The sequence below is a fragment of the Limulus polyphemus genome, unplaced genomic scaffold, assembly GCF_000517525.1.
Source record: "Limulus polyphemus unplaced genomic scaffold, Limulus_polyphemus-2.1.2 Scaffold388, whole genome shotgun sequence".
NCBI lineage: Eukaryota > Metazoa > Arthropoda > Merostomata > Xiphosura > Limulidae > Limulus > Limulus polyphemus.
In genome coordinates, this window is record NW_013665998.1 from 574,098 (window position 1) to 587,737 (window position 13,640).

At 34.1% G+C, this 13,640-nt stretch overlaps 1 protein-coding gene across 1 annotated transcript in view; it reads left to right on the plus strand.

Annotated features, from left to right (window-relative positions):
- LOC106457894 (tyrosine-protein phosphatase 10D-like) overlaps nt 1-13,640 on the plus strand; it is a gene marked incomplete at its 5' end in the record, with an annotated part of 116,982 nt that overhangs the window by 79,615 nt on the left and 23,727 nt on the right. The window contains 7 exons of the mRNA XM_022383962.1: nt 404-529; nt 6,179-6,321; nt 7,261-7,402; nt 7,990-8,268; nt 9,545-9,826; nt 10,058-10,185; nt 11,118-11,210. Coding sequence (XP_022239670.1) covers nt 404-529; nt 6,179-6,321; nt 7,261-7,402; nt 7,990-8,268; nt 9,545-9,826; nt 10,058-10,185; nt 11,118-11,210 — 1,193 coding nt within the window. The remainder of the gene's footprint in view (nt 1-403; nt 530-6,178; nt 6,322-7,260; nt 7,403-7,989; nt 8,269-9,544; nt 9,827-10,057; nt 10,186-11,117; nt 11,211-13,640) is intronic.

Below are 13,640 nucleotides of genomic sequence, written 5' to 3' on the forward strand. Positions count from 1 at the left end.
TCAACAGTGATGTAAATAGCATGTTATTGTTTTTGTGTATATAATATTGTACTATATTAGTCTACAAAAGAATCTCTTCACAAAAAGACAGATAATTAAAATCTCTCTGTTGACTAGAAATACTGCTCATCATCCAGTGCACTCATTTGCTTTTGATTGTTTCTGTTGAGAATAAAGATTGTTTTTTCATTTTGTCTTTATCATGTCCAGACTCTTTTTCTTAATCAAACTTAGTCAGAGTTTGATAAATTCAATTTAACTCTGTAACTTTCTCTGGCTACTGCAGTTATTATCCTTATGATTTCATCTTTAAGGTTACCTGTATATATATAAGATTGAGTATTGCAGATATAACCCATACTGGTTCCAGAAAAAACATTATAGAATTTTTCTCTTATTTTAGGAATAGTGAATGCTACATCATCTGAAATAAGTAACTTAGTTGCTGGTGTGTGGTACATTGTCAGCATTGCTTCTGTTAGTAACCTTGTTGAAAGCAAAGAAGTTAGTGAATTAGAACAGTCAACATGTAAGTTAACTTTTTTTTGTTCAGGCCTGTTTCATTAAATTTTAAAATTTTTATATTTTACTTTTAATGAAATCAGCATATATTTTTATAACAGATAAACTGTTTATACATACTAACTTGAACCATTGCTTACCTAGGTTTATAAATAAGTTCAAGCTCAGAGAAATGTCATGTTAGTTTATTTTTGTGAACTTAGAAAGCCAAGATGTGTGGTATTGACAAAATAAATACTATGAATAACACTTAATTTCCCATATATATATTTAGCAAATGTCCAGATGTACATGCTATGCTAAGATTGGATGCAGGAAGTTTATATAATCCATTTTCCCTAATGCATTCAAAGAAAAATTAACAGAATTATTATACAAGTATTGACTGACATAAAGCTTTTTTTTCATTATTCTTATTTGGTCTCATATGTTTGGTTGTATTAAGTTACTTACATACTTTCTTCTACTGTAGGCCCGGCATGGCCAGGTGGTTAGGGCGCTTGACTCGCAATCTGCGGGTTGCGGGTTCGAATCCCCATCACACCAAATATGCTAGCCCTTTCAGCCATGGGGGCATTATAACGTAATGGTCAATCCCACTATTTGTTGGTAAAAGAGTAGTCCAAGAGTTGGTGGTGGGTGGTGATGACTAGCTGCCTTTCCTCTAGTCTTACACTGCTAAATTAGGGACAGCTAGCACAGATAGCCCTCATTCAAAACAAACAAACAATCTTCTACTGGAATGTTTTGCTGTGATTTGTGAAATTCACGAGTGTCTATTGACTGTTCACAAAGCTTCTGAAGCTACATTTTTTGCATACTTATAATAAAAGATATATTTTCCTGCCCTACTATGGATAATGGAATATGGTTTCATATTACCTGTTTGGGGGGCACCTCCCAAATCACTTATCAGTCTTACCCATGCCCAGTATTCTCGCCTACATATTACCCTTACAACTCTTTTTATAGTATCTTTCTTCTCTGCACTTCCTCTCTGAGGTTCTCCACAGAAATCTTAGTGGTTTTCTGGTGATACCCTTTCCCTTCTCTCTTCCACACTAGCTGATTTGTCACCTTCAACTCTGGCTTTGCATAAATGGTTTCTCTGTTGATGGGAAGTTCTAGGTCATGATGCGATTTTGGCTTGGGTCCATTTACCATCGACTTATCTTTGGAATTTATCTATGGCCCCATTTCTGCAGCAATACATTTTTGACACAATCCCAGAAACACTAGAGCCATGTGTGGCATCAGTCCAATTCCAATCTACCCTTATCAATATTGTTGCATGTTTGTTTCAGTCAAACCCCAAATGACACCTATTACTGTTTCCCATTCTTCCCCTTTCCAACCTTTACCTGTCCCTTCTTCACAGAGCACCTCTTCTCATTGTTTTTATTGATGATGCACCTCAAGTCGCCAACAGTACCTGTGACTACCCAGTTGGTTCTGGTCCAGTGGAAGCTTGGCTTGCCAATTTTATTCATCTCTGGTGTTCCTTCATCGAGGACCAATGGGTTATTTAGGTTTTATCAGAAGGATTTGTGGTCCCCTTTCTTTCCCCACCTCCCGTATCTCCTTCTCCTGTTTCCTTCTGTCCTCCTCAGGATTTTATGACCAGTCAGCATCTGTTGCAAGCAGTTTGGAAATTGCTATCTCAGGAGGCCATCGAACCTGTTCATCATTCTTCAACAGGTTTTCATTTTCGACTTATTGTTGTTCCCAAGAAAATCGGAGACTGGAAGCCGGTCATAGATTTATCCTGCCTCAACTGCTTTGTTCACCTACCCCAGTTTACCATGGAGTATTTTCTTACCCTGGGGAGGGCGTTTTCTCTGGGTTTATGGATGACCAAACTGGATGTCACCAATGCTTATCTTCATATACCTATATCACCCTGGTCTCATCCTTATCTTCAGTTTGTCCATCTCAGGGTGGTTTATCAATTTCGAGCACTACCATTTGAGCTTGCTTCGGCCCCTTGTGTTTTCTGTTGGGTAGTCCAAGCATTTGCTCGACATCTTCATACTCTGGGGTTGAGTTTTCACTATTACATGGATGACTGGCTTCTTCTAGCTCGTTCCAACCTGAAATTGGCCAGCCATACTTGGTAGCTCCTTTTAGTGGCTGCTGGAGTGGGCTGGTTAATCAAACTGAAGAAGTCCATTCTCAGACATACTCAGTATCTCGTCCATTAGGGGATCTTTTTTAACACTCATATCAATCAGGCTCAGTCTTCTCCTTTAAGACTTTTTTCTATTGAATTATTAGTTTGCCATGCCCTCTTGGTTCCATCGCTTACTGCTCATGAGGTTTTATTGCTTGTGGGGATGTGGTCTTCAATAACATCACTCTTGGACTTCAGTGAGCTCTTCACGATCAATGGAACTTTGCACAGGATCCTCTTTCTACTCCCATTACTCTTCCTCTTAAACTGCAAGACGATCTGTTTTGGTGTTTGGACAAGGCACATACTTCAGTGGGTCATGCCACTTCCTCCCCTCCCTCAGGATCTACATTTTTCATGGATACATCCCTGCAGGGCTGGGGTGCACGTGTCAACCACCAGGAAGCTTCGGGCCCTTGGTCTGTGACAAAAGCGCTTTGCATATCAGTGTTTTTGAACTTCTTGCTGTACATCAGTCATTGAATCACTTCCTTCTTCTCACCCAACATTGTCAGGTGATGGTTCATTCTGGCAATTGTACGGTGGTGACACATATCAATCAACAAAGAAGCACCCGGTTGAGAGATCTATGTTTTCAGACATTGGATCTCTTACACTGAGTCCACATGCAACACATTCATCTCATTGTGTGTCACGTGCCGGGCACTTTTCAATCTTATTGCAGATTGTATTTCCCATCCCATCCAGATATATCCCACAGAGTGGCCCTTAGATCCCCTTGTTTTCAGGGAGCTTTGCATTAGGTGGGGTTCTCCCCAAGTGGATGCATTTAGTATGAACCTCAATCACAAGTTACCTCTCTTTTGGTCACCAGTCCCTCAGGCTGTGGCAGTTGATGCCTTCTATCCTCCTATATGATTACTTCATCAGGTGAACTCTTTCATCCATACAACTCTTTGTAATGTTTTTCTGATTGCTCTTTATTGGCCAGCTCAGCCATGGTTTCCACAGTTACAGCACCTGCTACTCTCCCATCCTATACCTCTTCCATTGTCTCTCTACCTTCTTCATCAACCTCGGTCACCAGTCCTACATCCCACCCTTCATATCCTGTATTTTCATGCCTGGCTTTTATCTAGTCCTTGGCAAGGAGATCTGGTTTCTCCTGTCATGTCGCTTTAATTTTAACTGGTTCCATATGTCCTCCTTCCATGGAGGTATATCAGCGCAAGTGGAAGGTGTCCCACACTTGGTCTACAACTCGGGGATTTCCCGCTGACTAGCTTACTGTGGGTTAGGTGGCAGAATTTCTCACTTGGCTTTTTGACCGGGAGTCTGTCTCTTCGCTCTTGGGTTATCAGGCAGCTTTTTCCTATACCTTTCGTTTTTCTTGATAGAGTAGAGTTTTTACTTCATCCTTCCTTACCATGCTACTGCATTCCTTCTGGTTCCGTTGCCCTCCCAGGTGACCTACCTGTCTGAATTGAGATGTTAATGTGGTACTCCATTCCCTCACTTTACCTCCATATGAACCACTTTACTCATGTTCCATGTTTCATTTTTCCTTTAAAAAATATTTCCTTCTCCTCTTAGCCTGTGGACATCGAGGGTTGGATTTGTTTGCCATTGACGTTTCATGTTCACTTTATCACCCTACCTATCTTCACCTTTTCTGGTTCATTCCTCGCTGACAAAAACCTTGGGAGCTCAGGAGGGTAGCTTCTTCTTTTCGCCTATTTCCCTTCATTGTTATATTGCCTGTATGGCTTTCTTTTATGGTACCCATTCCTGACTCTTTATCCCCTGGCAGTCTTCCTCTCTTCGTGATCTTTCACCTTCAGCCCTTATTAATTGTGTCCCACATTTGATTCAATTGGCCTATTCCTCTTTGCCTTCTTCATCCCGGAATTTGTTCCAGGTGTCTTCTCATCAGATTAGGCACCTCACCTTTTCCCTCGCTTCTTGTCTTTGTCGACCATTGGAGGAAATTCTACAATCAGGCACATGGACTACGACCAATATGTTTGTCTCCCATTATCTATGTCATATCTCAGTTTCTTCTTCGTTGAGTTTTTGTCTTCCACCTGTGGCTATTCTTCAGGCATCGGTGCAACTCTGACTGGTAAGTTTCTATTCATACTTTCTTTTCTTTTCAGGGGTCTTTTTTTTTCATTCTTCTTTACAGTCTTGCTCTGTGACGAGTGGTGCCTAACCAGGTATTCTTTAACTTGAAATCCACACTGTACAACTATGTTGACTCATGCTTTATATTCCATGACTTCGCAATGCTTACCGTTGAGATGGTGGTGTTCCACAAGATCATTTATAGGTGAATAAACTCGTGATATTTTGCTGCATAAACAGGTGATGACTTTCCTCCAGACTCTCCACTACCTTTTTACCCTCCTTTCTTGTAGTGGAGTATGGGAGTCCTTACCACTTTCCAGTTCCAAGCTGCTGGGGTGGTTGACTGTCGAGGCACCCTCCTGAATGGGTTCCACACAAAGATGGTATAACCATTCAGTGCAGAGTAGGGCAGTGGTGTTCTGCAGGTAAAGATGACGTACTGTCTTCCTCTTTGTGATATTCAATTACAAAGGAGTGATACATCAAAATGCAGTTCACCCTTGGATTTAGAGTAGAACCAATCAACATGAGTCCTTACACATGTTTGGAGTTGTCTATCTTCCTCCCTCGATTTTCCTCTGTCTGTGTTGTGGGTCACAGAAGTAGTATGTGGGATTGTTATGGTTCTGTTCTTTGGCTCTCCCTCGTCCTATTTTAATACGGGGATGTTATTGCCCCTTGGATGGTTCCGGTAAGTTTCCCAGTTGGGAGAGTTGATTGCATGTGACAAACATCCTTTCAATATCGGATGTCAGGTCCCCAGATTGATAGCTCATTGCTAATACTTGGGAGACTTGTCATACCTGGCAGATGGTGTGATTCTCAATCTCCAAATCTCTTGGGTTTGAGGTGAAGACAGTATGATCCTCATCCTACCCCTTCATGGATGTTGGTCCCCAGTGGCATGGGTTTTGGATGTAGTTGACTTACTGAGTACGGTCTGTCATGCCTTAGCCACTATACACCTGAGGGCACATCCATTGTTTTACCCACTTTTCTATTCATGAGATTGAGTTATATTTATTTTATATGGTTCATAACATGATCCTGACATAGTTCTTTCCTACTTAGATGTGCTTGTCTCCTTTTCTGCTTTTATGCATGATGATTTGCATGAGAGACATGTTGTAATTGTTCAATTCCAATAGGAGGGAGCAGAAGTTCGCATATAGAGGACAGCACTGAATGAGAATAGCCAATTTCGTGAGAGGAGGTAAGTATCTGTTGGAAATACATTTTCAGAATAGGAAAATTATAATTTCCAAAAAATTCAAGTCTCAATATATATATTCTTATGGTTTTCAGTTTTGGTTTTGTTAATATCATTCGTAATATATACTTATGAATAATTCATCAACATATATATTTATAATTATTTAATTTTTTTTTTACTCTCAGACCCTAATTCTGTCAAACATGTGCGTTACATCTTGGACTCCTACAATGTAACATTTGAATGGATTGCCCCACAAGGAAGAGTAGACTACTACCTTATTGTTTACAATGCTGTTCAAAAACCATTAGCTCAAATTTCACAGCAGGTACGGAGATCTTGATTCACACTCTTGTAACAAAACATTTTATACTGAAGTTATAATAAGCTATAACTCTGATGGATGATGGTTTTGGTCTTCATAGTTTAAAATGTTTTGTACCTTTATGCAAATTAATATATTTCATTAAGTTCAAAGCTTCATATCTGGATACAACTTAAGAGTTAGAGTTATAAACAATTAGAATCAGAGACTTAATGTGAATAGAGCTAGCTTCTACTCAAACAATGCATTTAATGAAACAACTACTATAAAACATCTTCATATACTTCAATGCAATAATCGGTTTATTTGACACCATTGTTCAGTCTTTGTTTATGAAGAATCTTGACTGTGTTCCTCTTAACTGTCTAATTGTGCAATTTTGAGGAAGCACATAAAATAACATCCTGTAACATTTCATTTCACACATACACAAATTAAAACTTTTATTTTAGAAGTTAGGACATACAAGTTTAATCCTGCGATGTTTAATTGTCTGTCTGGCATAGGTTTAAGGCTGAAACTTTCCTTCCTAGTCGTGTGATTTTTTGTGTTTCTCTAACTACTTAACTATAATATGAGAAAGAGTTTTGAATCTTTAGGTTATATGATTGAAATAAATAAGATATTATATATTTTGACAATTAAAATAGAGGGTTTTTAACTGTCTCATGACCTTGCCTGTTTTTGAGACAGATAAATTTTTATATTTATCTAGCTAAAACATCATAAAAAATTTTAATACCAGTTGGAATGAAATAACTTAGAATACAATGTTTAACAAAAATACAAAAACAGGCAACAGCATTGTGTGAAAAAACATTGCATATGTTCATACTCTATTGTAGTATTAAAATTTGGCAATCTTTGTGACATGCTTTAAACCTTAACTACTTTTAACCATCCATGGAAGTTACTCTATCTGATATTAGTCTACCCATACAGATATTTGCTACTGAGACACAGCAAGGAGAAATGGTGAGTGTGATTGTAGGCAAGCTGAAACCTGGAGAATTGTATTCAGTTCATTTCTATGCTGTCAGTAACAATTTACAAAGTGAAGGCACTGGCATTCAAATGCGTACAAGTAAGTTACAAGATTTCTTGGCAATACTCCTTTTGCAATTCATAACTATAAACTATATTTTATTTCCTCTTTTGTATATGACCATTTTTACTAATATTATTCATTTTTAATGTTGTAAAAATTGCAAGATTACATCTTACAACTCGTTTGTTTTAAAGAATCTATTATTTTAGGCTATTGTAATAACTATTAAATGTCACAGTTATAATAAAAAAATTCTGTAACGTAACTTATGCAGTGAATACCAACTAAGTAATTAAAGTCATAAATATTTCAAAATAAGCAAGTACTAGTTAGTCTCTCACTTGAAACTGAATGCAAGTAAATCTTCCAGTGAAATATTATTATTATTATTTCTTTTGCAGATTTTAAGAATACTTTCTTTTAAAATATAAGTATTTAATCTTCTGAATTATAAAAGTATAAGATAAATGTATTGGATGTTTTGTAAAACAGTGGTTTTGGGAGGTTAAATCTTTTTTATAATATAAGAAGTTTCTATTCCCTCTTTTTAGCTTTTGTTTGTCATACTTTTTTTATATAGATAAGTAAAATCCTAATTTTCCTTATCTGTTGTTTTCTTGAAGTGCCTGTGATTGATTCAGTACTAAATATAGTAGTTGATGAACATGAAACTCAGACCCTGATGATTAAGTACACGCCAACTCCTTCACAAAATGTGGTATTTGACCGGTATCGTTTTCAACTTAGTGATTTGGCAGTACCAGCCCAAGAGAAACTTTACAATGACATGAATCATTTAGTAATTTTTGACAATCTTTTACCTGGTCATCTTTATAATATTACCATTTGGACTGTGAGTGGAGGAGTATACAGTGTGCCAACATACAGACAGGCTCGATTATGTAAGTTCTTGTGTCAAGTTATCTGTTTTCATTAATTATGTTGATCTTTATATTTAATTCTTCAAATGTGGACTAAAAAATCTAAAATTTTAATGACTGTAATTATGTGATTTATCACAGGTTGAAATGATATTTCTGTAACTTACTTATTTTTTTTTTTACTTTAGATCTTGTGTCAGAAGCTTTATATTTATACTGTTTACCTGTAAAACTCAGTTTTCAAAAGCCTTTAGTTGAATGTCTGAACAGACCACTTTTTTAAGCTTTCTCCTTTTTTCCATATGCCATTAACATGTTTGTTTTGTTGTTGCTACACATTGGGCTATTTTTGTTGTGCCTACTATGGGTATCAAAATCTGGTTTTTAACATTATAAGCCTTCAGACTTACCACTGAGCTACTGGGGATGCCTTTAACGTGAACATACTAAGGTGTGGTTTAGACAGAAGTCAGATATTCATACATACTTGGTATTGTAGATTGTTGCAGTACTGTTTTTTTTCCTCAAAATTTTCCTCACAGTATCTAGTTTCACTATAGGTAGTAGGAATGCTAAGTATAGTTGATATTTAGAATTAATTCATGAAAAACAACAATAACAATAACAGCTATTACAAAATAATCCCAGCATATTATCTCAGAATCTTGAGGAAAAATTGGTTTGTTTGAAGTAAATAAATAAACATTTAACTAAGAGCTGATATTTCGGGCAATTTACTCTTTTCATACTAACTTTGATTTTTCTGCAAGTTATACAGTTGTAATGCAATTAATCCTAAGTGATTTCCAGCATATAATTTATTTTAGTCATATAAAACTGAATTGTAATGGGACAAATTATTCATCATGTTAATCTGCATTTTCTGTAGTTGTATATCATATATATATATATACAATGTTCTGTTTGCCTTTGTCTTGTGCTTTAAATGAACTTGTGCTAAATCTACTTTGTAATTATGTAATAATTTTTTAATTATAACTTGACTCTGTATCTTAGCTATGGCAAATTTTATTTCATGATCAGTTGTTTGTAATTAATCTAAGTATATACAAGTTATATTATACATATCTGATGATTTTAGGGGAGATAAATGTTTACATAATAGTATAAATACACCTGACTATTATTATGACAAACTTAATTCATTTCCAATAGTGCTACAAATATGTGTATATATTATATTAACTATACTTTTTATATATATAAATATAATTATGCAAGCATAAAGAAATACTTTTTATTTATTGTGCTATATCTATTTATGCTTCTTCTTTAGACCCAGATCATGTAAGGAACATCAATGCTATTAGAATTACAGACACAAGTATAAGCTTAACATGGGATGTACCTAATGGTGAGAAGGATAGTTATGAAGTGCAGTATCTGGATCACAAAGGAATTTTACAATGGAATACGACTGCAGTGGAACAAATAACATACTTTAACTTGCATCCTCATCATAATTACACCTTTGCAGTGACTGTCGTTAGTGGATATGGTACATCTACTGTTCGTAGAAGTCTTTCTTTATCCAGAACATTTCAAACTTTAGAATCTGGTAAGTAAAGCTTGTATTATAGCAAAAACAAACAGATTTAGTACATTATTTTATATGATGTAATTGGAAATGTTTGCATGCATATTTTGCTTTTTATTAAAAATAAATAATCTTACAAATTCACTGTGTTGGTTAAAATTACATACTTAATTGTATTATGAAAATAAAACAGTTTATTATCTCATGTACTAGTAAATGAAAAATAAGTAATTAATATATATGTTTTTTCAGTTCCAGGAAAAGTTCACTTGTTCAAAGCCATTGATATTAGGCCATCATCCATAACACTCCAATGGTCTCTTTCCCCACATGACCAACATGGAATACTCACTGGATTCCAAGTCACCTATTTTGATAAAGTGTGAAATATGTTTATATATATATATATAAGTATATATTTACTCAGGAATGGAATGAAGCTCAATATGTTAAGCATACTTTATACATAAATGTTATTTGTGCATAAAAATGTTTGAAACATACATATGTATATATATATATACATAATATATGTATTAATCATTTAACTTACATGTTTAGAATAATATGTAAAACTGGGTTCTCATGCATTGGATTTTATAGTATTTTAAAGTAGGCACATTTTCTACTAGTTTTGTTCTTTTTCTTTGCACAAACTAATTTCTGTAAAATAAAAAGTCAAAGTTTAAAAATATTTCTCAAAATATGTAACTACCTATTTACTGCATTGGTTGGATATTTAAGTGCTAACAAAAACAAAAATTATATTTTAAGTTTCATTGTTAAAGTCCTAGCAAGTAGGATTATTGAAGTGTAAGAAAAATGGTAATGACTTTTATATGTTATGTTAAAGTAGCAATAAAACTGCAAAATGTTGAAGATATAATAAATATACCTACAAACAGTCATTCAAAACTTTTTTAATTGGGTGTTAAAGTCTAAGTAAAAGTATAGGACTGTGTGCTTAGATGTTAAATTTTACATTGAACTATTTAGTTTAGTTGTTAAAATTCAGTTTAAATTGAAATGGTATCTTGTTTTCATGCTAAATTTTAACACTGTATAAAACAAATGTTTTTAAACTTTTTTTAAGCAAAACCATGTAAATTATCTAGTTTGTGTATTAAACTTCAAGTAAAACTAACATTAGTGGATGAAAATTGATCTAATGGCTGCCTAATAAGAAACATTACAACCTTGGGTCATGTTAAGTCTGGGTTAAAATATATTATGATAACAGGATGTAAAATTTGAACTTTGAATTCTTATGAATGTTTATCTCTCAATTTTTCTCCTTTAATTACTTTTCCAGGAATTATTAGTTGTTCGTCGTCATGTGTTCAAACCAACAGAGACCATAGGAACCATATATCACCTTATTCCAGGAAAATCCTATGTGTTTGAGGTAGAGATTTTAAAAATTGTTTTGGTCGAATATATTCATGAAAGATAAAATAAAAAAAATTTAAGTATTCATTAGAATAGTAAAGTGAAATAAATATTAACACCAGCCTGACTGTTAAACAGCCTTTACCAAATTTTATTCATATTAATAAATGAATGTAGAAGAACTGATATATTTTATAATAGAGAGATACAATAACTATGACTTGAATCATTTAACTTTCATTGTATTCTGTTTGAAGCTAAATGCTTTCCTTGATTACTAAAAAAATAGTTTTATCATGATAAAGTTAAACCTAAACCCCTTTTTTTCAGAATCTAAAATATCTACATTACTTTTATTTTAAAAATCAGTTATTTTGTTAAGGTGATGATTTTTGAAAGCAACATATTTGAAATTTTCTGGAGGTATCCCATACATTTTGGCACCAAATAAATACAAAACGAAAACAAAAATTGGGATATAACGTTTCACAGAATTTATACTTGGACTTAAAGTGCCTTATATTAAAACTTATTTAAAATTAAATGACTTTCTTTAAAATTTTGCTTTTTCCCATTTTAAGGTATTTAGTCCAAAATAACTTTAATTGAGTATATGACTTTTATTAGGATTTTTATTAAAGATAAATTACATTATTAAGATATGAATAAAGCTCGATAATTTTCATTAGAATATCTTCAGACTAAATCTCCTTATGGTCTTGTAGTTTGTAATGCAGTCTTTCCTTTTTGATGTATGTACTAATTTAGCTGTTTAGATGATATTTTGTTTTAAATATCATTATGAATTAAATACACTGTTTTCAATGTATCCGAATGACTGAGATGAGGATTTGGATTAAAGATAAGTGATTTACATAGGGAACTAATTATCCAAAACTAAATGACTTACTTAAAACTTAATTACAGATATGATGACTTTTATTAGGAGATGACTAAACCTACATAACATTCATTGAAACCTAATTAAAGTTAAGTAGCACTTACTTTCATTCTCTCTCTCTATATATATATATATATATATTTATTTCTTAAAATATTGTATAACAAATATAAAAATATAGTACACAAATGTGAAGAAGCAAGAATTAAATATATTATGCTTAAAAGTGGTGATAAACCATATATACATATTTTTAACAAGAAACTCATGGTACTATTTTCATGCATGTATTAACATCATTAACACACATGAATACACAAGCTTGTGTAGAAGGTAGAAGAATATTTGAAAATTACTAATTACAGTAAACTATTGGTGGAGAATTGGTGTCATACTAGTTTAGACAATTTGGTAGGGATTTTATTCCAGTATATTCTTTCTGCTGTGCTACTGATATTACCTTATTAATTGGGGCTGGACCACCAACTTCAGGAGATAAGGTTTTCTTACCACTCCTAATGGTTGGACTTTTTTCCTTCTTCTTTATTTTATTTATTTATTTTCCACTTCTTTTCGTCTGAGAGCATTCACATTCCCATAACTGTGTGCAGGCAGTGAAGGGTGATATAAATGTGGGATTTTGTGGGCTTAAGCACCCACATCTTGCTCTCTTTTTTATTGTTCCTTATTTTACTTTCTTATTATTATTTTTCTTCACGTGTGAGACTTTGTAAATGAAGGTTAAGACTGAGAAATGATGCATCACAACCACAATGTCGGTCCTACTTCTGCAGTAACCTCCAAAAACCAAGACATATCTCATCCCCACATTACAATTTGTGCTCTGGTGACTGTTCCGTTGTGCAAAATTGTCTTTTACTAAGTCCCATTTAAAATTAAATGATTTTCATTAGGATTTCATCAAAATTCAACTAAATATCCTTACCATCATCTTGGTTGAAGCATAGCACTATTCATTGTTTAAAAACTTTCATAATAATGTAACTCAGACAAAAATTAGTTTTTTTTTTAGTATCTGACTAAATAGATGGCCCAGCATGGCCAGGTGGTTAGGGCAATCGACTCGCAATCTGAGGGTCACGGGTTCGAATCCCCGTCCCACCAAACATGCTCGCCTTTTTAGCTGTGGGGGCATTATAATGTGACGGTCAATCCCACTATTAATTGATAAAAGAGTAGCCCAACAGTTGGTGGTGGGTGGTGATGACTAGCTGCCTTCCCTCTAGTCTTACACTGCTAAATTAGGGGAGGCTAGCACAGATAGCCGTCGGGTAGCTTTGCGCGAAATTCAAAACAAACAAACAAACTAAATAGATTTTGCTTGGACATTATTAAAACTGAATTATATTCGTTTCAAGATGCGTTAAGATACCTGACTGAAAACGTGTGTTTCCTTTTTTGAACAATATTAATCACCATGAACTTTGTACTGAATTTAATTATTCTGTAATTGCAAATTATTTTCTTATAACATGGTCCATTTACAAATGTTTAAGTAACTATTATATGATATCCATCTAATTG